The 26661-nt window shown below is 40.6% G+C and overlaps 1 protein-coding gene across 1 annotated transcript; it reads left to right on the forward strand.

Annotated features, from left to right (window-relative positions):
* The first annotated feature begins 1806 nt into the window (after positions 1-1806).
* KBTBD12 (kelch repeat and BTB domain containing 12) lies at positions 1807-26661 on the forward strand. Its single transcript, XM_054724119.1, has 6 exons — positions 1807-2876; positions 7153-7423; positions 9950-10100; positions 18449-18646; positions 22652-22834; positions 26494-26661. The coding sequence occupies exons 1-5, from the start codon at positions 1807-1809 to the stop codon at positions 22831-22833; spliced, it is 1872 nt and encodes a 623-aa protein (XP_054580094.1). The 3' UTR covers position 22834; positions 26494-26661.

Here is a 26661-nt window from a genome sequence, read left to right on the forward strand (position 1 = left end):
TTAGTCATATCATTTGGGTTCTCAGCAACTCACTTCTGTCCTAGCAACATCAAGATCAACGTGTTAGGAACTATGAGTCTGAATTGCCTGCAGCATATTGGATCTCATGATCGTATCTGGATGCGGCAGTTGGCCTTGCAGCATTGTTAATGTTGATATCCTTTGAGGGAGTCTTGTACATCAATGCCATACTAAAAATGTTTAAATATGTGTTTTCTTATAAGAAAGCTTTTATGCTTTTCAACTTAATGTAACAACTATCATCTTAAAGTTGATTGATGTTCTTATGTTTAATGTAGCCTACATAATATGATTTAGGCTAGTCATAAGGTGTTATAGAAGAGTTCAGAAATATAATGACCTCTTTTAACCTGCAAGTCCTTGCAAATAAAGTCTTAAGCTCCTAATGAAATAAAACTGAGCTATTAATGCCAGAAAATCTGTCAAGAAGGGTTTTATTTCTATTTTAAGTATACAGATTCTGGCTAGTTGTTATAATTCCTTTTTATAGGTCTTATAGTTGCCATTATATAATTAAACACTCCTATCATGCTTAACACTTGTTTCCTGAAAATAACTTTAATTTAGCACTGAAAATAATGCCATGCCTTATTGAGACACACGAGATTTCTAACTCTTTACAGGATCACAGAGATTTAGAAGATGTATAAACTTTACAGCTGCAAATTTTGTGTCCCCATTGTTGAAATTATCACCTCCCCTTCTTTCTTAACCTCTTAGTACTGACTTTTCTACCATTAACGTTTATTCTTATTGCATGCAACTTATAGCCAAGTACAAACTAGAAAGGGCGACAGATATTTAAGATCCCCTCCTCACGTTAAGGTTACTGACTCTAAGAATGTCCTTCATAAGTCAAAACTGTGCATTAACTTCCTTGAAACAGCCTGTTTCCATTTCCCTGGGGAAGATGAGACATCTAGCTTAGAGACTTTTCATTAGACTAGTGCTCTTTAAGTTGAGAAGTGATGCGGTCCCTGCTACTATGAAATAGGGAACAAAGAAAAGCTGAGTAAGGAGGGAGGAGAGAGAAACCTAATGACTTTTTGCATTTTCTAAGTGTAGGATGATTTAGTTTAAGTTTCAAGTATTGTGAAGTCTCAAATCAGCAGATATTGGGTTGTGCTTTCCAAAGCATCTGTATTGAATGGTTTACTTCATAGCAATGTTTTGAGCAGAACTTTAGGGGACTTTTTTCTTTCTTTCAGCCATACTGCATGGCCCCATGTTGTGACTTTGTGAAGTGGCCATGTTAACATTTGGGTGCATTTTGGGGAGGTGCACATAACGTTTTAGGTGATGCTGCATCTCGTCAGAGAGAACGTTACCTAATGCCTCTGTACCCTCTGCCTGCAGGGAGGGCAGCTGTATTTGGTAACTGGAAGTGGAACTGCAAAATGTGCCCATCTTATCGCTTCTGTCTTCATTCACCATGGGAGGGAGGGCTTTCCAGCCCCCCTAGAAAAATCTCTGCTGCTGGTTAGGAAAATACAAATTTACTGTTTATCCCATTGACATTATTTTTAGGTATGAAAAAGTAGATATCTTAAAGTTAAACTATTCTGTTTGGAATGAATAATATTTATTTATAAATACTTCTTCGAACTAATGCTGCATTTTTATTAAAGAGACTTTTTTCTTAGAGGAAAACCACTTCTTTTTCTTTCCCTCAGGAATGTCATAAGACATCTCTGTTGCTTTGTGAGTAATCAGACATGCAAATAGCCCCTCAAGAATCAAGCTAAATTTAAAGACGACTTACTTAGAAACACTGGAGAGTGTATCATGGAGTTCAGACTTGAGGGGAAAGAAAAATGCCAACATAGCTTGAATTTACTGAATAAAATTAAGAACATGAAAGAATTAGCAGAAATGGTAGATGTAGTACTCATAGCAGAAGGAGAGACATTTCCTTGCCACAGATTGGTCCTGGCTGCCTTTAGTCCTTATTTCAAAGCTATGTTCACCTGTGGACTAATTGAATGTACTCAAAGAGAAGTCGTACTCTATGACATCACAGCAGAAAGTGTGTCAGTTATATTAAATTATATGTACAGTGCGGCGTTGGAGATCAATAATTCCAATGTACAAACTGTAGCTATGGCTGCCTACTTTATGCAGATGGAAGAAGTCTTTAGTGTGTGTCAAAAATATATGATGGACCACATGGACGCCTTCAACTGTGTAGGTATCTATTATTTTGCAAAGCAGATTGGAGCTGAAGATTTATCTGATCAATCGAAGAAATATTTGTATCAGCACTTTGCGGAGGTGAGCTTACATGAAGAAATACTAGAACTTGAAGTGCACCAATTTCTGACGCTTATTAAATCCGATGACCTTAACATTTCCAGAGAGGAGAGCATTCTGGACTTAGTTCTGAGATGGGTAAATCATAACCAAGAATTGCGCAAAGAGCATCTTGTTGAGCTTTTGAAGCAAGTCAGATTGGAACTTATAAATCCTTCTTTTTTAAGACAAGCCCTAAAGAGGAACACGATGCTTCTGTGTGATGCAAATTGCATTGACATAATTCAAAACACATTCAAAGCCTTCAAGACACCCCAACCACACCCTCTAAATCTTCGTTACGGCATGGAGACGACTAGTCTTTTGCTTTGCATTGGCAATAATTCTTCAGGAATCAAGTCAAGACGTAGGAACTATGGGGATGCCAGTTTTTGTTATGATCCCGCGTCACGGAAGACCTACTTTATCTCCTCTCCCAAGTATGGGGAGGGTTTAGGAACTGTGTGCACTGGCGTTGTCATGGAAAACAATGCTATAATTGTGGCTGGAGAAGCAAGTGCTTCTAAACTCTCTAGACAAAAGAACAAGAATGTTGAAATCTATAGGTTTGTATCTAGCACTACATTTATCTTTGTTTGCATTATCTTGCTTTAACATTAGCAACAGTGGCAGAAAATACTACTGAAAGAATGATCACATCTTAAATATCATGCAGTCAAAATTATCCTGTAATTACACATTTTACATATATGTAAAAGTCATCATTAAATCACCCATACTTAAAAAACTTTTCTCTCCATTTGTTAAAAACATATAGTTGAATTTGCATAAGTTAAATGTATGCTGTGATTCCACTGTATATTTTCATTCTTTCCTTATTTATCAATATACTTTGTTTTTGAAGAGCTTGATATAACTTTTAACCAGAAGAAAACTTTATTTCTACTGACTCCTTTGAGCTGATTTATTTTAGTTCCTGCTTCAGAGTACTATTTTTTTTTCTCAAACAAAAATTACTAGTTATATGTCACTTTTCATTCTGTATCCTTAATTTGTGGATCTTCCGTAAACCTCCAACAGTATAAAATGTTTGTAGCCTAAGTAAGAGTGCTTCAATCCTAGAACTGTAAGAGGAACAAGAGTGTCTGCTAAGAAGTAGCATATCACCTAGGTCTTGTATGTGAGGACACATACATTTGTTTACTATTTATTCGGCAAGTATTCAGTGAGTATTCAGTTCCTACATCTAACTGGGTAAGTAATAAATGTGCACATAGAATACATACTAGACAGTAAAGCTCTCCTTCAATATCTTTCTCCTCTCAGTACTCTTTTACCAGGTTTTGTTAAGACTTTTCCATCAGATGCCCTAGTTGGTTTGGCTCAATGGATAGAGCGTCGGCCTGCGGACTGAAGGGTCCCAGGTTCGATTCCAGCCAAGGGCACATGCCTGGGTTGTGGGCTCGATCCCCAGGAAGGGGCGTGCAGGAGGCAGCCAGTCAATGATTCTCTCTCATCATTGATGTTTCTCTCTCTCTCTCCCTCTCCCTTCCTCTCTAAATTCAATAAAATATATATTTTTTAAAAAAGACTTTTCCATCAGAAAGTAATTCTTCTGGACTGTGAAGTTTTGACAAAGGAAGAATTAGGAGGTCTACTATCTTTCTGTCACCTCTTAGCATTCAATGTTTCAAGCTATAGACCTGTCCCTTTTTCACATTCATCCTTTGGAGATGTGTTTCATCTTCCCTAGTAGAGAGAGGGAAGGGAATGCAGAGCCCTGGATACGTGGCCTGGACCTATGCCCCTTGTGGCAGAGCATGTCACGGAGCAGAAGGAGCAGTCTTCTTCAGAATTACCAGGTAACCACTAAAGAGCCAAGATATCAATTCCTATAGGAGAGGAAGCTTTGGCTTCCCCAGCATGATTCTCATAGATCCATGCCACTTGTTTTGTTTGGTCTTGGTTAGATGCACTTCTTTCCACTTGAGAGCCTCTTGTTAAAAGTGCCTCGGGTTCTTTAAATAGCTCCTTTTCTTCCTGATCAAGATAGTCCACAAAACTGCCATCAGAATTTTTAAAAATTTATTGTTGACAGTATTACAGATGCCCCCTTTGCCCAGCCCCAGCTCCACCCCAGGCCTTCCCCACACTATTGTCTGTGTGCATGGGTTATGCATATATGCATATGTGTTCTTTTAATAAATGTCCAATCCTATCAAAATGTGTTTCTGTTTTGATCCTCAAACATCTTACCTCTTAACTTTTTTGAAAGCCTGCTTCCTTTCTTACAGCATATGTCTATCTTATCTATCTTGAACTCAACCAGGTTCCCATCACCAACCAGTTCCTCCACATTGGTCAGAATTGGGGTAAAAATATCAGTTACCCTCTTCATTTCCTTCAATAATGAAATTGTCAGCAAGGCAAATAATGAAATTATCGGAAGCACTGCTTTGGGTTTAAATGATACTTTCAGCAGTTGTCTGGATAGTTAAAGTCTTACAGCACTACTGAAGGTCACTTCAGTGCCAATTTTGTGATATGTATGAGAAGTCAATTGTGGTATATTCCTGCTATATTATCCCTGTTTCTCATCCCTTTTATTTTTTTCCAGATGCTCTTCAATTTGTTTGTACTCTATACTTCATAGATTTTCATGCGGATGTATTTCTTTTTGACTGAAAAAGGAAGTAGATTCATACTCTAGTCAGTCATTTCTTTTCAAAAACATATACCTTTCCATCTCCTTTACTTATTTCCCTTACTTCGATATACAGCTGAGGTTGTCTATTGTTTTCAGACTGTCAACCTCTGAGAACATTGAATGTTTTGTCACTATTATTTTCTTTTTTAAGTCTTACCCATTTTTCTTAATAAATTTTAGGGTTTTTTAAAAATTTTTATGATTTTATTTGAGCCAAAACTGATAATTGCTGGGAAGCAAGATCTCAATCCTCCCAAATTTTAGTTTTATCTGGGCATTTTCTCTCTCCATTTTCAGTTCAAAATGTTAAAAATCAGACTAGCAAGTTGCCCAGCAAACATGTACATCCCAACCTTCACGGGATATAATTCATTCTTGCCCTGTATTCTTGAATCATGTCTCAGCAAACCAAAATGCATTTTTTAGTTCTTGGTGTATATTCATTCATTGGCTTTACTTCAGTAGCCCTCCTTTTTCTTATAAAATCCAGTACAATTTAAAATGGTTGGGGGGGAGGAAAAGGAGATATCTGTAATACTATCAATAATAAAAAGTATATTAAAAATAAGAAAATAAAACAGTGATTCCCCTGTGATGCTAGGGGCTCTGGTTTCCTACCTAGAATTTCATAGAAGACAGCCATCGTGAGGTTTGATAAATGTCTGTGCTCAGTTTGGACAAGCCAGCCATACCCTCTAGGAAAGGAGCATAATCTTCCAACTTCTCTGTCAAACCTAAAGTAAAAAGTCATCTCTGGGGAAGAATGAAAGAGTTGACCTTAAACAATAGAGAAAAACTCCTATAAATATGATCAAATGTCAATGTTTGATGCAAAATCAGTAGTCCATACATTAAAATTGTATTCCATATGGAACACACACATATAACTTTTTCTTTGTTTCCAAACAACAAATTTTTTCCCCTATTTTCCATATTTTACATTTTTTGTTGTTTTGTTTTAGCTTTGAATACATTCTGAATTTTCTAGGACAGATCTAATATCACATATTTTATCCCACTGTCCCCATAAGTACTTTTGTCCTTCTTAGACTGTCCCAAATCAAGATTGACTTACCACTATCAAGAGGCATGACAAAGTATAGCCACAAACTCATATATTCAGTGACTATAAAATGCTACACACGTGCACACACACACACACACGCACACACAGATAATCAGTTAATGTGTTGGACTTCTGGAGGAATTGAGAGATCATATATCCTAATGTCCCTATCTCCCAAGATTCTTCTCAGGCTGACATAATTATTCATGGAAGAAATTACTGAAATTATCATATCTAGGGGATTAAAATAGATGTTAAATGCCCAACAGACGCCTGCAGGCGGATTTCCATACACCTACAGGAGCTCTTGATGCTGTTCTAAGCCAGCAAGAACAATCTTTAAAGTCTACACATCCTACATCATCTCATTAGAAGTCATTGAATGGAGATATTTTCAGATTCTCTGCTCTAAAACTTTTTCTTTAATGTAGTATTAAACTGAAACTTCTATTCTACAGAAGAGACTTTTTTGTGTGTTTATTTTTACTTCTTATTCTCTTATGGCAAAGTTACAAATGATTTGCTGAAAGACTTTCCTATTGTCTGTGTGTTAATCCTCACCAGAAGATACTTTTCTATTGATTTTTAGAGAGAGTGGAAGGCAGGGGAGAGCCAGAGAAAGAGAAACATCGATGTGAGAGAGACACACATCGATTGGTTGCCTCCTGCAAGCTTCCCCACCAGTGCCAGGTGTTGAGCCTATAACTGAGGTAGGTTCCCTTGACCAGAATAGAACCCGGGATCCTTCAGTCTGCAGGCCTACACTCTATCCACTGAGCCAAACTGGCTAGGCCTCCTATTGTTCTTGATTTTCTTCCCCAGAATTAGGAAATGAAGGCTAGTCCTGGATATTCTATACTTTTTCAGTATATTATTTTTCCTAAAATTCTGCAGGTAGGTGTGGTTATTTCGATGCACATTATATTTTGTTCATCAGTCCTTGCAAAAAAAAAAAAACCTGTATCACTATCTTATATTGATTTTTTCCCTTTCCAATTAGAAGAACTAAATCATATTATCTTAGTTGGAAAAGAAACTTATGTGTGTTTCTTGGGTAGTTGTTTTCATATTGACTCTAATCCTGACTTCTCTCTCTATTAATTTACAGGTATCACGATCGAGGAAACCAGTTTTGGGAAAAGTTATGCACTGCTGAATTTCGAGAGCTCTATGCTCTGGGCAGTGTCCATAATGACCTCTATGTTATAGGGGGACAGATGAAAATTAAAAACCAGTACCTTATCACAAACTGTGTTGATAAGTACTCTGTAGAACGGGACAGTTGGAAAAGGGTGGCTCCCCTTCCACTTCCATTGGCATGTCATGCTGTAGTGACAGTGAATAACAACCTTTATGTGATTGGCGGCTGGACCCCTCAGGTTAAGACATTTCCTATGTCCCCAATTGGCATGGCTATGCTGAGTCTGGCTGCTATGTTGAAAAATGTTATGGTTGTTGTATACTAAAGGAGTATGACTTACATTTTTTAATAAAATATTTTTATTTTTCTAGAAAACTGAACTTAAGATTTTAAGTGTTAAAGCAGTTTAGGGGAGTGAATTTTAAAAGTGTGTTATTCATAGACATGACTTCATTCAGTATTCATGCTGTATTCTTTTTTTAAACATATTTTTATTGATTTCAGAGACGAAAGGAGAGGGAGAGATAGAAACATCAATGATGAGAAAGAATTATTGATTGGCTGCCTTCTGCACGTCCCACACCTGGGATGGAGCCCGCAACCCAGGCATGTGCCCTAACTGAGAATCGAACCGTGACCTCCTGGTTTATAGATCAACACTCAACCACTGAGCCATACCGGCTGGGCTCACGCTGTATTCCTCATGATGCTTCCCATCTTGCTAATAATGAAAGATGCTTATGTTGAGGGATTATCTGTAGGGAGCATCTAAGGAGGAGGCAGAGAAGCTGGGTCCTCATCCCAGTACTGTCTGCATAACTGCTGTGTGACATGAGGCAAGAACTTTTTAAAGGTCTTTTCCACATTTAAAATTCCTACTCTAAGAGGGAAACCAGAATGCTCATTTCCACAAAGTATATTGTGATTTTAAACACTGTATGCGTTTGCTGGGCATCAGCAGATAGAGAAATCAGAATACTATTTGTATTGAAGCCCCATGAAATGTTGGCAAGCCAAAATTGAAAAGTCAATAGAGTGTGACCGCAGTGGCCAGTCCTTTATCTCCGCTTGGGTGTTCCTCGCAGTGCCTGGAGCTCTCACAGTGGTATCATATCACTCCAGCTGCCTTTTACCCTAGCCATCTAGTCTTTCTAATAGAAATTAAGCTTACTAACTCCTTGTCCACCCACATAACATAATTGAATTTATTTTTGCCTATATAATTTCTTACTTCTCCATATTTGCTTCATGATAAAACTGATGCTTTGCATTTATTTCATAAGCTTGGACTTTGCCATGTATATAGAATATCATGCTCATTTTAAAAACTTAAACTTTACATTTTAAATTTCGTGCTCTGTATCAAAAAGACGTACAGGTTTAATCACAGCTGATACCTGACAAGTTATCTGTGATTACTTTTTCTCATAACTATTCATTACATTGTTAATTTTCCATGAATAAGCTCAAAAGACAACTTAGAAGCTTTTCTTTACTTTTCTTTCACTGAATTGGAGATTAAATACATTAGAAGGAAAATTTAAAGAATAAAGTTAATATTTAATAATTTATATTATCTTTGAACAGATGGCATGTGAATATTTGTTGCATAACAGAAGCTTTTGCTAGTCTGTACCTAATACTATACATTAAATTGCAAGGTAACATGGGGTTGTGATTGCAACCATAGTGATCATAACTCTTGATGCATTTAAAGTAATTAAAATTAATTGCACACAACTTTCACAAATATGGCAATTATTTCTGTGTTGAACACCTGCGTCCAAAACAAAAAACAGAAGACACTTAAGCATCCTTAGCCTGAAGTCATAGAAGTTCCTGACATGTTGTAAAAAAAATTACTTCACCTGAAGCTTATGAAAAGACACATCTGTGTAAGAATAAATAGTCATTCAATTTGTACTATCTCTAGTCATTAAAAAAATAGATGTAAATAAAATAAACTGCAAATAATTTATATTAATCCATATATTTTGAAAACTGAATTCAGACCATTCCTATATAGGTCATAATTATGGGGTTGAAACTATAATGTTTTTGTAATTTTTTCTACTTGGATTAGAAATTTATTATAAATAAAAATACCTTATAAAATTTTAAAATCAGTATCTCACAAATATTAAAATCCACCACTATAAAGTTTGGCAAAATAAAATTATACTTTAAATGCTGCTTTAGAAAGCTTGGTTTCATTTTTAAGATGTTGAACTTTTTTTAAAGTGCTGTATTTTATTGTCTTATCTTTTTAAAAAATATATTTGTGTTGATTTCAGAGAGGAAGGGAAAGAGAGAGAGATTGAAACATCAATGATGAGAGAGAATCATTGACTGGCTGCCTCCTGCACGCCCCTTTACTGGGGATCGAGCCCCCAACCTGGGCATGTGCCCTTGACTGGAATTGAACCCAGGACCCTTCAGTCCACAGGTCGATGCTCTCTATCCATTGAGCCAAACCAGCTAGGGCTGTCTTATCTTTTTTAATGCTGTATTTTATTGTCCTACTGCTAGATCACAGATGATTTGCTGTAACCCAACGCCTTAGCCCCACTGTTACAGAATAGAAATTCCTCTGATATTGACAATGTACGTATAACCCCAAGTCATGAGATGTATGTGTTGGAGAGTTTCAGTCGCTACACTTAACCTCTGTCTTTTTGGCTATTTGATTTGATTGATTGCATTTATGTACTCACAGAGATCTTTAAATGGTGTATTATTATATTGGTTGTCATATCTCATGCAGATGGATCTTCCTGATGAAGAACCTGATCGATTAAGCAACAAACTGTTGCAGTATGACCCCAGCCAAGATCAATGGACAGAGCGGGCGCCCATGAAGTACTCTAAGTACCGATTCAGTACAGCTGTAGTCAACAGTGAGATTTATGTCTTAGGTAAGAAGAAGCAGATTGCTAAAAGAATATAACTACTTCTTTTTCCTCAGCAGTTTGCCTCAATTAAAACAAATTATTCTCCCTTCCTCTTGCATTCTAGTTCAAATGTGTACCTACTGTAGCTAGCCAAAATTTTTCTTTTATTTCTTGTTTTCTAGAGCACAGTCAGATAATATTAAATGAAAATCCATTGACATATTGAATGCAAAATTATTTTTATGGAATTTTTAAGTCCCTTGGAATGTAAGACTAGTAGTGATACATCCTTATATATACTACCAGGAAAAATATTTTGAAATGGGAATGACTTTGGCTACCTTTAATTGATGAAATGTAAGCTTTTGCAACCAAATGTGATTATCTGTGCTAATAGAAGAGAAAGCCACCATAGGTAAGACAGTGCCACTGATCAGGCCAATCCTCTTCATTTGCCTCACCTATCTAATTTCTGTAGAGATGTTATAAAGTAATTTTTATCTGAATGCATTTTTTTTTATTGCTTGAATATGTATGGTCTTATACTACTAGCCAGTAGGGGTGGGTGAAAGACTGGTTCATTCCCACAAGCAATCCTAGAACATCAATATACTGTATTTCCCCTATTCTTCCTCCTTGGTTTTTTTTTTTTCCTCTTTTATTATTAAGTCCTTTGCTCTTCTAAGCACATTCCATTTTCCTAACATCATCCTCTATCACCTTTTCTCCCTTCCTCCATAAGTATGGGAAACAATTAAACTGAGGTAAGGAGGCTGACTGGACTGGGGGAAAACTATGCCAATTCTTTATTTTGTTCTATCTGTACTGATGGCTAAGTGGAAAAAACTTAGGGAAGAGAATGGATAGCAAGAAGATGACAAAGAAAAAAACAAGCATTTGAATAGTTTTGGTTATTTTGTTTGTTTGTTTGTTTTCCTTAAGAGAAGCCATTATTTTTTGGATGTCTGCACAGCAAGAGGCAAAATAATTAATGTGCTCAAATATTAATAGTTTTATGATTTTAAGAATGAAAACATTATGTAACATAATTTATAACTATCTCAGTTCTGAGATTCATTTGTAATTTTTTAAAATTTCTTTATTGATTAAGGTATTATATATGTGTCCTTCTCCCTCCATAATCCCCCCAACCACCCTACTCATGCTCATTTGTTATTATAATCTTTTCTTCTGGATATACACTGAGTGGCCAGATTATTATGATCTCTGAACTCATAATAATCTGGCCACTCAGTGTATATCCTATATAATAAAAGGCTAACATGCAAATTGTCCCCTCGACCAGGAGTTAGACCAGCAGGCAGGCCGGCCAACCGCCCATGTCCCCTCCCCCTGGCCAGCCTGGCTGGACCCCACCCATGCATGAATTCATGCACCAGGCCTCATACACACACACACACACACACACACACACACACACTGAGTGGCCAGATTATTATGCGTTCAGAGATCATAATAATCTGGCCACTCAGTGTACATTTGTTACTTTGTTACAACCATATGCTTGTCATAGGCCCAGAGAAACAATATTTAAACTAGGATAAATTGCCTAGGATATATGACTCAAGGGAGTAAAGGGCTCATCTACTAATTATGTTAAATTTAGAGGTAGTCAAAAGTGGGGTAAAAGTAATGTATTGATTGGGCCAAAGTGAGATTTCCCCCTGATGTGGAGTCACAACTAAGCTAGATGTGGAATAAAAATGATAATGTGTCTTTTGGTAAATTATCTGAGGAAAGACATCTTTTAGAGGTTATACTTTATGGCATGAACTAATGTCCACTGAATGAATGAAAGGAAGTAGATTTTAAAGGGCCTGTAAGTTTGGGGTAGGTGAAATGGAGAAAAGAGTGTGCTCTAGGAAAGGAGGTAATGAGGAAGGGCAGGACAGAATAAGTAGGGAGAATGGCAAAAGCAGAAGTTTGGAGGTAAGAATGAAGATGGTAAGAGTAGAGGATGAAAGGAGAGTGAGAAAATGAGCCCACAGGGGCAGGTAGCTGTGAGAGATAGAGAGTTGTATAGGTGAATGAGAACCAGGTTTCCAAGGCCTATGGATAAAGAATTAAGAGGATAGTAGAAATCAATGAGAAACTACAGAAGCAAGATGATTAAAGAATGTCTTAGGAAGACTGGTGAGGTGAGGATATAAAGAACAAATCAAAGGTGAAAAGAATTCTAATGACTCTAATTCTAGTGACTGATCAAGAAGATTTTATTTGCTAGTGTGAAAGTTGGCACTTTAATTAAAGGCAGTGTTTCTTTTCTAAAAATGTATTATGGCTTTTTAAAAGTTGTGTTTTTTTAAAATTGATTTCAGAAAGGTCTCATTACCCTGAAGGGGGCGTGTAGGAGGCAGCCTATTGATGTCTCCCTCTCTCATTGATGTTTCTCTCTCTCCCTCTCTTCCTCTCTCTCTCTAAAAATCAGTAAAAACATATTGAAAAGAAAAGGGTTTGGAAGAACTGACAGAGTAAGGCCCAGACTTGACTTGCACATTGAAAGTCACTGAGGTCCAATATTGGGTCAATACGAAAAGCCCAGGAGTTATTCAGAACCAGATGGAACGGCAATTTTGTAATTGCAGCTTATTTGGTACCCAGGACTCAGCACTGAGTGCTATATTTTCACTTGAAATGTATTTTCAATTCCAGTGGAAATGTAGACACTTCAAACATTTGATTTTCTCTCCAAAACCAAGCATAGTCAGGCTTTAACAAATGGAACTTGATCTTCCCTTTTAGTTCTTTTATTTGATTTTCATGATAATCTCTTTTGAGGAGCAAACAAAATGCAGAGAGATGTTCGTGTTTTTTCCTTAGCCCGGAGAGAAAAAACTGGCAAAAGACAGTAAAGGGTGAGCAGGTGAAGAGAATGGCCTTAATGCAAGTGAGGACCATCAGCCCAGGCTCTGTGAGCCCAAGACACCTGTATATACTAGTAAATTAGCATTGCCTGGCATACCCAGAATTTGTAAAAAGCAAGCAATAAGCCTGCTTTCAATGTTGTCCTGAAAATACCCAAGAACCCTGTGTGACTAAGAAAGGGACAAGAAGCTAGGTTCGTGTCTTTTAGGGTTGTAGGCTCCAAAATGAGAGTAGAAAAAAGTCACAGAATAGAAAACTCAAGTGAGAATAAAATTGTCACAAGCATTATATTAGCAGTGAATAGGTTGTATTTGACTTGTGCGTCAAAAAGTGCCCAGCCACTCCTGGAAGTTGACAGAATGGAAAATCCCTTTCTACCTTGTATGATGGCACCTGGCAACTCCTACCTCTCTCAGATGTTTATAACGAAATGAGTTCCTGTACATCACAGGCAGGGAGATGTCTCCCCACTTGAAGGCTGAAAGGAAGGCTCAGCTTATTTCTCATGACCTGGTGTATGTGATGACCTTCTATCCAACCTTGAAAAAAGTTGATCAGTAAGTCATCAATTATAGACATAGCAAATAATTAAATTGAGAGTCAACACAGGTAAGATTTTGGCAACATCAGTAAACACTTATTTACTTATGCAGCATGCTAGAATGTGAAGGAGAAAGAATTAACATTATCGAGTACCTACTATACGCTAGCCATTTTGTTTCTATGCAGCACATGAGAATAAATAAAATTCTTATAGTGGTACTTGTGAATAGGTATCAGCAATTGTAAGTTCTTCCTTACCCTTCTCCACCTTTCCATAGTGGGAGAAATGGCTCACCTGTCCGAATCTCAAAAGACGGACTGGGAAAGAGAAACAGGGCAAAAATGAGATTTTTAATAACATTCTTGAGAGCCGGAGTCCATGGTAGGCACACACGTGGGGCAGGGAACATAGCCTATTTACTTAGTCCCTCCTCCGGTTCCTCATTGGCTACGTCCTATGAGACCACCTAGTTTCCTCATACTTCGCCTAGGCCCTAGGGTCTTGCTCTCTTTCATTGGGCCATTAAAATTTTGGGCTAAGGCCTTTCTAGTTGTCTCCACCTCCCTTTGTTTAGGGGAATCTTTCTGGAAAGTGGGTTATGGGCCTGGTGCACAGCTCTCATACCCTCTTCCCACCTCCCCACATCCTGTTTGCTCTGGGGAAATTAAATAACCACCTGGCGGTTTTCGTTTTTTGTTTCTTTTATATGAAGATGAATCAGAAGCATGTTTCTTACACACAGTTAACTAATAATTTAACCTTTGCAACCATTTATGAGATTGGTATTATTATTCTTAACTTATAGATGAGAGCATTGAGGCCTAGAGAAATTATATTGCCCAAAGTTGCCCAGCTTGTAAGTGGTGACACAGGCATATGAACCAGGGTCTGTCTGTTTCCAGAAAGCCTGCATGCTTTTCCCGTGACACATGGGAGCCTACAACAGTAAATATATTTGCTAAAGCTTATTTAGCAATGTAAGCCACTTTAGGAGCCTGTCAGAATGACTACAAAATCCCCTCCTCTTTTGGATGCAGCCCAGGGGAGAATAGGGTACGCTTGCCACCCGAAGCAACCCTCCAGTCAGAAGGGCATCAAAGCAGCACCAGTGTCTTCAAGGCACTGTGGAGGCAAGTCCTTGGAGCCAGTCAGAAAAGTACAGCTCCGCCATTGCCCTCAGCCAGCTCCCTGCCAGGTTTTGCACGGGGAGAGATCTCCCCCACACCCCACAGAAGGGAAAGACTCTACAATAACCAAACACGAGAAGAGCTGGTCTTTATCTCTGTAGAAATGATAAGAGAGAAGGAGGTATATTCTCTTCCATATCCATCACACACACCGGGAAAACACTAAGGTATACGTTTTGCATTTGAAGTCCATTTGGGTATGACTTTAAAAGGTAATTTCCATTCATTTCTTTGTTCTGGAATAAAGTCAGGCTCAGGTTCTGACAGCATATAAATTAAAGATATGGAGGTTTCTCATTAAAATTCTAAAGATGTGTTGATCCTACCCTAGGATTCTTCTCATCAAGAGCGTTCTCTTGTAGTGCTGGTGCTGCCTTATTAACAGAGATCATGCTTTTATTTGATTATTTATCTAATCAGGATTCATCTCCAGTTTAAGCTCATTAAGTCTGCTGTTGATAATCTTGCTGAACGTGTACTTGACTGTGGAATTACATCCAAGTGAGAGAGAAAATGTGTTCAGGTATTAATGGTCAGAACAAGGACAGAATGCCCTGTAAGCCATGTTGCCCTGGAGTAGAGTATGTGAACCATCTACCAACCAAATAAAAAGGGCACATATTTAGCCCTGGCTGGGTGGCTCAGTTGATTGGAACATAGTTCCATACACCAAAAGGTTGCAGGTTCAATTCCCGGTCAGGGTACATACATAGGTTTGATCCCAGTCGAGGTGCATATGGGAGGCAACTGATTGATGTGTCTCTCTCTCTCTCCCTTCCTCTCTCTCTAAAAAGCAACAAAAACATATCCTCAGGTGAGTATTAAAAAAAAGAAGGCACATATTTAAATGGTTGGTTTTGTAGAGTAAGGGCTGACATCATATTTAAATACACTCAGTAACAGAGAAATAAAATGACAAGCATTCTAATTAGCCAAAAACCAAGAGATTAATACCCATTCTTTGTATGCATTATCTTGGAGGAGCTTTTCTAATGGGCTTTTACGTGAAGCTTCTGAATTGCATTCAGAATGTTGGTGCTCAGTGTTTGTGGCCTAACTTCCAGGAACTTTCATTTAACCTGCTTACTTCTCCTTGTACGGTGGCTGTAATATGAACACAGAGCTCTGCAGTTCACTGAGGAAAGCATGTCCCTTCCTCGGAGACACTGCGGCTCAGACTTGGCACTGTAACGCGCTAAATTATTTATCCAGCAAGATAAGAGAGAAAGTAGCTAAAAGCTTCCTGAGTTTTTAGCCTCCGTCCCTAAATTCATATTGAGATAGGAAACAGGCCACCCTCCATCAGCAAAGAGAAAAAATAGATTTCCTCCAAAGTCCTCTTCCATCACCGCTTATGCCTGGCATAAGTCCCAACCCTGGCGACAATAAGCTGTTCCCAGCAGCCTTGGGTTCATTGAGGACTGTGTGGCAGGCACTGTGAAATCTAAGATGTGTAAAAAGTGGCCTTTGCCTTGAATGAGCTTACAAATACATCCGCTTGGACAGACTGAGAAACCATAGGAAAAGTTACGTTCCCCATTCATTCGTTCCAGACACACATGTGTCAGGTACTGAGGATGCAGTTCTGAAGAAAGATAAAAAATACAGATGATGATGCAAATACCATCTGACTAGTGCAATGATAGATAAAAGGTGTTAAGTAACAGTGTTCAGTAAGCGCCATGAGATCAGAGCAGTTCTTAGTTTGGGTTTTGATATTGCTATAAACAACACAGCCAAGCACCAAGGACTCTTCTAGGACTCTCTCTACAGGAAAGAGAGCTAGTTTCACCTGAGGCCAGCACTTTAAAGCCATCTTGTTGTTGTTGTTGTTGTTGTTGTTGTTGTTGTTGTTGTTGTTAATCCTCACCCGAGGATATTTTTCTCCCATTTATTTTCTTAGAGAGAGTGGAAGGGAAGGAGGGAGGAGGAGGAGGAAGAGAGAGAGACAGACAGACAGACATCACTGTGAGAGAGACACATCCATCGGTTGTCTCCTGCACACACCCCAACGAGGGTGGGGCTCCTGCAACCCAGATACATACCCTAGAATGAGAATTGAACCTGCAACCCCCTGCTCCATGGACTGATGCTCTAACCACTGAACCAAAATGGCCAGGCCCTTCTAAAGTCTTTTGAATTGATCATGCAGATCAGGGATATCAGATTGGGTATGCATGGAATGAGGTCACTGATGAGAAGAGTGTCTGCAAGTGCAGGAGTGTCTCTCCTTCAAGGAATTCACCTGTCTCAGGAGCCACATTTCAGGTCAGGAAATATGGTCCTGACATTTAAGAACTTTCACTGTGGGACTTCAGAGGAAAGAACAAAAAGATCGCCTACAAACTTGTATTATTATTACAGTCTATTGGAAATTCTTACACAAGTACTTTTCTCATAGAGGGCTGTACTTAAAGTCATACTTATGTACATACTATTTCTGTTACTTGTTATAGTCTCTGGACTTCTGAGTCTAATTGTATCTCTTTTAAGGTACCTGCCATGAGAGCCTCCATTTATTTGCATACATGGCTCTTTCCAGCCCATTAATTTCTTTTTTTAGTATTTTCTTTTTTATTTATTAATGATATCATAAATGATAACTTTTGTAAAATAAAACATTATTTGGATGAGTTCCTACTAATAATATATAAATTCTAATCGAATGAAAACAAAGACCTTCATACCAAATGATGTCATGTGAGGGGAGTAATAACAATATTAGTAGTTAATGAACGTGTATCATACTTCTCCATGGTGCTTATAATTTTGTTTGCTTTTTTAAAATTTATTCTTCACAGCAACCCTATTAAGTGGGTAGTATGTGTAATTGTTAATGGTTTATAGATAAAAGAAATGACAGCCCATTAATTTCTTAGTGTCAAGAAAGATGCCTTATTCATCTTTCTAAACTCCTTATCACTTAGCACATTGCCGTGCATATATTAGGCAATTAGTAAATATCTTTTGAATGAACTGTATCATCCAAAAGTGGAAGATACACTGGACATTTGGGTTTGGGCCTTCTTTTTATCCCAAACCTTAAATTTACCAAATAATGGCCCTTTCCTAATGGGGAAGAATTCATGCAACTTAAGAAGAGAGGAAAAGGCTTGCAATGAGAAACAGAAAGGACACATCCCTAGCCTGCAAGATTGGTGAAATCATTGCTAATGATCAACAGGAAGGCAGATGCCGGTCAAGTCACCCTCACATTCAAACCTGGAGTTCTTATTCTTTTTTTTTTTTTTACATATATATTTTTATTGATTTCAGAGAGGAAGGGAAAGGGAGAGAGAGATAGAAGCATCAACGATGAGAGAGAATCATTGATTGTCTGCCTCCTGCATGAAGCCAATAACCTGGGCATGTGCCCCGACCAGGAATGGAACCTTGACCTCCTAGATCATAGGTCGACGCTCAACCACTGAGCACACCGGCTGGGCTGGAGTTCTTATTCTAAAGGGAGTGCTCATTGTGTCAACCAATGTTGGATATTGTAGAATATAAAGCCTGCAATATAATCAGCCTCATGCATAAGAACAAGCAGATGGAACACTATGAATAAAAATGACATTAAATTTGGCTATGGAATACCTAGTTGACATCACTATTGCTTCGAAGTAACACCAGGCAAGAAAGAGAAATTTCAAAGGCCCACAAATCTCTGATACAAACCATAGCAGGAAGGGAGTGCTATCCACAATAAAGTGTTTGTTCTTAGTTAACTCATTTCTGTGTATCATTCTCAATAGGTGGAATTGGCTGCGTGGGTCGAGACAAGGGCCAGGTTCGAAAGTGCCTGGATGTGGTGGAGATATATAACCCTGATGGGAACTTCTGGAGAGAGGGCCCACCTATGCCAAGTGCCATGCTTTCTCTTCGAACCAATTCTACCAATGCCGGAGCTGTGGATGGGAAGCTCTATGTCTGTGGGGGATTCCATGGAGCAGGTACTGATATATTTTTTAATGTTTTATAACCTCCTCTGTTGTTGATTGAGCTTCGTAACTGACCCAGTCACCAAAGAATAATCCTAAGAGCAGTATGAGCACTGGCAAAAGCATGGATTTTAGTGTTCAGTGACCTTGAGCAACTTACTGAACCTTTGAACTTGAGTTTTCACATCTACGAAATGGAGCTACAACCTCCAAAGGATACCGTAAGAATAAGATGAGATTTAGTTTATAAAGTGAATATGAGGAGAAACGGGAGAGGGAAGGCTAATCTCTGATTATAGGACTGAATAAGAAATATTTTTCTTTTTATTCTTTTTATTTTTTTATTGTTGACACTATTACAGATGTTCCCCATTTTCCACTCCTTTTCCCACCTCCACCCAGCCCCTGCACTTCCCAACCCCCCAGCCTTCACCACACAGTTGTCTGTGTCCATGGACTCTGCAAATATATTATTTGGCTAATCACTACACCTTCTTTATCCGTTAACCAACATCCCCCTCTCCTCTTATATGTGTCAGTCTGTTTCACATATATATGCCTCTGGTTCTATTTTGTTTGTTAGTTATTTTGTTAATTAGATTCCACATATTAGTGCGATCATATGGTATTTGTCTTTCTCTGATTGGCTTATTTCGCTTAGCATGATTATCTCCAAGTCGCAAAGGGTAAGAGTTCCATCTTTTTTACAGCCACATAGTATTTCATTGTGTAAATGGTCTACAGCTTTTTTTTTTTATCCACTCGTGTACTGATGGGCACTTGGGCTATTTCCAGATCTTGGCTATTATAAATAATACTGCTATGAACATAGGAGTGCATATATTCTTTCTGATTGGTGTTTTGGGATTCTTAGGATATAGTCCCATAAGTGGGATCATTGGGTCAAAAGGCAGTTCCATTTTTGCTTTTATGAGAAAACTCCATACTGTTTTGCACAGTGGCTGCACCAGTCTGCCTTCCCACCAACAGGGTATCGGGGTTGCCTTTTCTCCACAATCTCGCCAGTACTTGTTTGGCTAATGTCAGGCACTGCCTGTAACAGGTGCGGGGCTAGCTGTTTGGAGCTACAAAGTGATCACAGTTTGCGGCTGTCTCTGCTGTGCCTGGGTGTGTGGGGGGGAGAGGCCAACCTGTGTAATAAGTCTGGCTCCCACCAGCTCCAAGCCTGGAGGCCATCAGCCGCAAAGGCCCAAGGCACCCCCATTTCTGCTTTTGCCTGCCAGCTGCCAGTTAGAGCTTCTGGTAGCACATGCATTGTTTGAAATTGGTTCTCAGTGAGTCACCAGGTAGTGGCAAGTGGTGTTCACCAGACTGATACAGACTCAAACTCGGTGCCGGTGCTGGGTCTGAAGTCACTCAGCAAAAATCCTAGGGACACCAATGCCAGCTGCCACCTGCCACCTGCCAGGAGCCTGGTGACCTTTATGGTGGGACAGGGTCTCAAGGAACCATCAGGATGAGGTCAGCAAAGTCCATTATATTCTAACAGACCAAGATTTGGCTGTGTGAAGGGAGAGCATATGATGGGGATATGGCTCTCTCCCTAAAGCTACACAACTCAGTCTCTCCCTGATTCTGCCTGGACCTTTTCAAGAACTTTCCTAGATAGTTTGCATCATGAACTCAGGCTGGCCATAGCCAGTTGACTCCTCTGCAGAGTGTGAGCTCAGCAGAGCAGGATGACAGGGAGTCAGGATGGTGGGGCTAGTGCATTTCCTTCGTCTGATGCCTATGGAGGGAGTGCTAGACTCAGGAAAAATGGAGTCCGTGGGCAGTGTGAGAGAGGGGCTCAGTACAGGGAGCCTGGTGGCTGTCCCTTCAGCTCTCTCCCCAGAGCCACACAACCCAATCTCTCCTTGCATGACTACAGTCCACTCTGAGCCACCCTCCCTCTCTTGGCTGCAAATGAGATTTTGTGTGCTGGACCTTTAAGAGGGTGGCTGGGTTTCTAGCAGACTTGGGTCTCTCTCTGGTGGACAGAATCCCCACTGATGTTCACAGCCAGGTGTAATGTGGGCTCTTCTTCCCAGCTCTGGTGCTCCTGGCATGGGAACCTGGTGTGGGCTCAGGGGGGACCTTTGCAGCTGAGCTATCCCTCTGTATTCTCAGCTAACATACTTGTGTGTGCGGCCAGCCCTTTTCACATCTCTGCCCTTCCTATCAGTCTCAATTTGGCTTCTTCTATAAATCTCTGGTTATGAGACTTATGTTCAGCTAGTCTTCAAGTTGATTGTTCTATAATTTAGTTGTAATTCCAGTTTGGTTTGGGGAGGAGGTGATTGTAACTTACACCTACTCTGCTGCCATCTTGTATCCCTGATAAGTTTATAAATTATAACAATTTATATTTACCTAATAACAGACTCAAAATGGGTACACTAAACATTGATAGGAGAGCCCTAGCCAGTTTTGCTCAATGGTTAGAGCGTCAGTCTGTGGACTGAAGGGTCCCAGGTTCAATTCCGGTCAAGGGCACATGCCTGAGCTGCAAGCTCTATCCCCATTATGGGGCGTGCAAGAGGCAGTCAATCAATGATTCTCTCTCATCGTTGATGTTTCTATCTCTCTCCCTCTCCCTTCCTCTCTGAAATCAGTAAAAAATATATTTTTAAAAAGTTGATAGGAGAAAAGGACAAATCCATAATCTTACTGGGATGTTTTTAACGCAGCTCTCTTAGTAACTGACAGAGCCAGCCGACAAAAATCAGTGAATGTGTAGAAGAGTAGAATAACACGACCTAATTAACACATATGGAACACTACACCCCACAATTACAAAATACACATCCTTTAAAGCACACATAAGCCATTGATTTTTATATGCTAGGACTGGACACTTTTTTATATATTATCTCCTCTAATCATAGCACAATTGTGAAAAAGACAGCTGGGCTGGAACTCTTTCATTTGCCCCTGCAGGCTCACCCCATCCCTTCTCTATCCTGCTGTCTCTTTCAAAGCTAACCTGTATGGGTTCCATTCATGGCTCCTTTCCCCTCTGGCTTCTGGTTAGGTTCAGCCAATTGGAGCCCAGAGCAGATATTGTTGAGTGAAAGGAGTCCTTTTATTTATTCTCCCTGCCCCCTCCCTGCAGGGCTGCCAAAGATGGCTGCATCTTCCCCTCCCTAAATCTGCCCCTGCCAGGCAGCACTCTCCAGACAGCTGCCCTCTGCAAGTCCCAGTACCCATTCTCCCCTGATGCCTTTCAGGTGGCAATGGCCCTTGCTGTTCTTAGTCCTGGGGTGCTGTGCCATGCCTGTGGGTCTTCCTAAACACTGCCCACACCTTCCCAACAGTCCCTTTGCTAAACTCTTCAAATTACCCAGTTAGAGTGTGCCATGTTTCCTGCAAGGACCCTGGCTGTGTATTAGCATCTCTGTCTGCATTAAGAAAACATAAGCTCGCCCTGGCTGATTTGGCTCAGTGAATAGAGCTTTGGCCTGTGGACTGGAGGGTCTCGGGTTCGATTCCAGTCAAGGGCACATGCCCCAATTGCGGGCTTGATCCCCAGTGGGGGGTGTGCAGGAGGCAGCCAATCAATGATTCTCATCATTGATGTTTCTCTCTCCTCTCTCTCTCTCTTCCTCTCTGAAATCAATAAAATATATTTTAAGAAAGAAGGAAAGAAAACGTAAGCTCAAGGAAGTCAATGACTCCCACAGGTCACATGACTCCAGCTATACCTCCTTTCACAGGTGTAGAAATAGAACAGTTTTGTCTCTTGCCCCCAGCATCAATAAATCATTAACATAACAGTGGAACATCCTTTCAACTTTAGACAATCAGTGCGTCTTGAATAAATTTTTAATGTCAGTTGTAACTTGGCCTTTCTTAGTTTCTTAAATGACAGGAAAACTGTGTCTTCCATTTGTACCTTGATTGTTTTTTTTGTTGTTAATTTTTGGTCTGTTAGATAAAGTTATTTAATACAGTAATTATGAACTCTGAATTTAATACCCCTATAATATTTTATCTTCCCACTTTGCTGTTTTTCAGATCGCCATGAGATTATCTCCAAAGAAATATTGGAGTTGGACCCATGGGAAAATCAGTGGAATGTTGTAGCCGTCAATGTCCTCATGCATGACAACTATGATGTCTGCCTGGTGGCCAGAATGAATCCTCGAGACCTCATCCCCCCGCCTTCAGATTTGGTGGAAGAAGGCAAGGACCACTGAGGTCAGCATTGTTATAGAACCTTCTGTTGTGTCTGCAAAGGAGACGTTAGGAATGGAGAGAGCTCATGGGCATCCATAAATGTGCTTTGCGTGCATAGTGGCCCGTGTGCAAAGCAGCTTGTGGGCGAGGGGGAGTGTGCAGAGTCCACCCTCAGGGACCCCCACTTGGTTAGGGTGGACAAAACATTACAAAGACTGAATGTGGTGATGTCACAAGAGGAGTACAGGGTGAGTGCCACAGAAGTGCAGGGGATGGAGGAATCTCACTCTGCTGGGGACTCAAGGACAGCATTGCCAAGAAGCAGGCCTTCATCAGAGCCTCCGAGGATGAGGAAGAAGTAGTCCATGTGTCCAATTGATAGTGAGATTACAGATAGCTGAGTGAAGGCCAGAGGTGGGCCAGGCTGCCTGGACCACTGCCTTTGCTATAAAGACTAGAAAGGTAGGTTATAGCTAAATGACCAATATTTGGAAAACCAAGGACTTTGGATCTAGTCTCTAAGCAGGGAAATGATCTCAAAATAGTGGTGTGAAGGAAGACTTATCTTTGTACTCTGTTCTGGCTTCAGTCTTATAAAGACTGTCTATTCTCATGCAGAATACTCTTCTGCTGCAGAAACATTGTCCAAAAAAGGGCTAACAGTGTACTGACTACAAGTTCCTTAAGAGCCCAGGCCCTCAAGCCAACCACAGTGAGCAGAGGAATTCCACCCTGGGCTGGGTCTGTATCAGTGAAGGAGATACGGTGTTCTATAGCCATGGTCCACTCTTGGGTTGGTACAGAGGGTCCTGGATTGGACCTACCCAAGCTGCCTTTGACTAGTTCTCAGACACACAAGGCCTTTCACAGGCTGGTCCTGGCTGAACACAACTGGCCTACACCACCCAACCCAGGCACTGACCAGTCCCTGGAGTAAAGAGAGAAAGCATACCCCTTTGGCAGCCGGCTGCCCTCTTGGACCCAGTCTTTGCACTATCTTCCCCAAGGTGGAAGGGGAAGGATGGAACCTCCTGCTTCAGCCCGCAGTTGAGCGTAGTTAGAAAACAGCCACTCTCGAAATACATTTCAGGGATGACATTTAAACAGCACTAGGGAAATCCATCTATTTTTACTTACTTTCTATACTTCTGGAAGCACAGTGGATTCAAAGAATGCATTTTGATCCCTGATCTTTGACAACTTCTCCCGAGTTTCACCTTACACAGGCTCTCTTTTAAGTAGGAGTGGTTAGTAAATTCCCTAGAACTTGGCCGCAGGCTGACATTCTTAGATGAGGATAGCTCTTCTCTGGTATAGAGTTGTGTGACTTTTGTGACCTCTATTCCATGTCCCCAGGTTCTAGCTGTTAACCAGGCAGGAGAGATGGATCCATGGATATGAGCCAGTTGTAAGCCTGCTCCTGCCACCATGAAGGGGGGGGGGGGGGGCAGTTAGACCCAAGGTAGGTTGTCCCCTAGTAGGCTAGACAGAGCAGGAGCCATGTCTGTCTCTCTGCAGTTGTACCCAAGTGCCCACTGCAGTGCCTGGCACATAGGGTGGCCCACACAGAGTAGCAATTCTCAGTCTGAGGGCTTGGTCTCTGAGCATTTCCAGGAATCTGAGTTAAATGAGTTAATTCTTCTCCCTGCTGGAGGGTCTTCTAATCCATGGATTCTTTTTCTCGCTGAAAAGGCAGAGCAGTTCTTCCCAGAGGGCTGTACTGGCTGGTGGTGTTCATGGTTGAGGAGCACCCCCACAGGTTGCTGCTTGCCTAACCTCCTCTTAATGGGACCCCTGCACCTGCTCCTATTTAAACACAGAAGCTGTCACATTTCCCTGGATCAAGGAGGCCTTGCCTACGTGTCATGACACATTTCTAGATGCATTGGGTTTCAGATCTAGGCTTTAGTCCCAACTCAGCTACTTAGCTAGCTGTGTGATCTGGGGCAATATAACCTTTCTAATGCCTTACTTTCCTCATATACAGAAAGGGAAGAAAAATGCCTTATAGGGTTGGTGTGAGCATTGAGTGAGAAGACGCTGACCAAAGTGTGTGTAAGATATTAAAATGGTAAACATTTATTAGCTGCCATTATTATTATTATCATTACTGTTGCACTCAGCATTTCCCAAAGCATAGTGCCCAGAACAACCCGGTGCTTGAGTGCAATCTCTTGGGATTCTAGGGAGAGATGTGGATGCGGTTTGAGACAGTTCTTAATTTCCCAGACCCGGCCTTTTGGGTCCTCCATATGGCATGCTGAAACAAACAGCGGTTTGCTTTAGTGTTTTCTTAAGCTCTGGGGTTTCTTGACTGACTTTCACATTTGTAATTCAAAACTAGACGCTTCTGCCCTCCTGTTGTTACATATTGGTAGAGATTCATCTTTGAAACAACATTTTCCTATCAATCCTTTTTCACTTTAGCTGAATGCTGTCCCAATATCACATGGAGGGCTCTTGTAAAACTTTGGCTGTTTGCTAGTTCTTCTCTTTATGAAGCAGGATTATTTGACACTGAGCAATGTATCCTAAAAGGGAAGTGATTTGGATGCTGAGGCTGATAGAAGGCTGCAGCTGTCAAGCACACCCCCGTTCAGTTTGTGTTCATAAAGAAAGCATCATTGTTCTCTCTGATTGACTTTATAATGAGCCAAATGCTTTGAATTTGAACTTATAAAACTTTACCAATAAACGATCACTTTCATCTTGTTTTTTCATATTGCAAATCCATGTCAGTTTCATTTGAAGAAGGGGTTCCTGTGCCTGGGACGTGCTGAGCATCTCCAGAGTGGGCTATGACCAGCCAACAGAGCATCAGGAGTGAGGCCAGAGGCCAGGATGTCTGAGGCAGATGAGGGGCAGGAAGTGGTCCCATTTGCAGGATGGTTAAAGCACAGGAGGATGGCAAGCGAAGGAGATGAGGCCAATCACAGAAACCCTCAGATGCCATACCAACGATCTGGCCTTTATGCCTCAGCATCATGGCTTCAGGCAAGGAAACCCTTTAAGAACATCCTACCACAGCCCCAAGTAGATGAGTAAGGTGAGAGCAAACAGGGGCAGATGGGCAGGAGGCCCTGTAGGAGCTCAGGTCATAGAAGCTGACTTAGCCCAATAGCAGCAGGAACCATGAGAGTCCAGTGCAGTCAGAAATGGAGGGTGTCAGCAGTTTGCTGGCCAGTTCAGAGCCAGGGAGATGCCAGGAGTTTCACCATAAGAGAATGGCTGCTCAGCCAAAACCAAAATCTTTCAAGGGGTCCACCCCCTTCACCTTAAAGTGTTTCTTAAAGAGAGCTACTACCCGAATGGCTCCAGTTGATCATCCTGGGACTGTCTAGGGGTTGCCAAGATAGAAGAGGTACTGGGGTGTAGAGTCAAGTCACCCCGCTTATTTGCTAACTCTAGCAAACCCAGCTGAGTGTGCCCCGATAGTCATTGCCCTATTCTTCTTGTATACAGCGGCTTGGCCCTGCCCCAGCTCATTGGTAGATCCTACCTCGAGTGAACCAGTCGTAGCAATCCCATGTCCTTCCCCAGGGTTAGTTTATCACAGCCATGTGGCACAATTCCAGCCAAAGAGACACAGAGGGGTATCTACAGAGGGGCTTTGGGAAAGGTTTTCTCTTTTTGAAAGGTGTAGAGGAAGAGATGGGCTCTTCTTCTGTTGTCTTTTCAAGTCTGCAAGCCCCTGGAACTGCAGTCACTGTCCTGCAGTGACAACAGACTGGAGAGAAAATGCTGCAGTTGCCCCACGGAAGGAAAAGACCCAAGATTTGTGACAGAGCCACCGAATGAACCAGCCATGGGACTTCTTGTCAGATGCTAATTATTGCAATAAATTTTAC

Source organism: Eptesicus fuscus, chromosome 12 (genome assembly GCF_027574615.1).
Source record: "Eptesicus fuscus isolate TK198812 chromosome 12, DD_ASM_mEF_20220401, whole genome shotgun sequence".
NCBI lineage: Eukaryota > Metazoa > Chordata > Mammalia > Chiroptera > Vespertilionidae > Eptesicus > Eptesicus fuscus.

Bases quoted from the DNA above. Each gene is read 5' to 3' on its own strand.
- KBTBD12 (XM_054724119.1), top strand. From the start codon at position 1,807: ATGGAGTTCAGACTTGAGGGGAAAGAAAAATGCCAACATAGCTTGAAT. The intron at 2,877-7,152 runs GTTTGTATCTAG...ATTAATTTACAG, and splicing joins AAGAATGTTGAAATCTATAG to GTATCACGATCGAGGAAACC. The intron at 10,101-18,448 runs GTAAGAAGAAGC...CATTCTCAATAG, and splicing joins CAGTGAGATTTATGTCTTAG to GTGGAATTGGCTGCGTGGGT.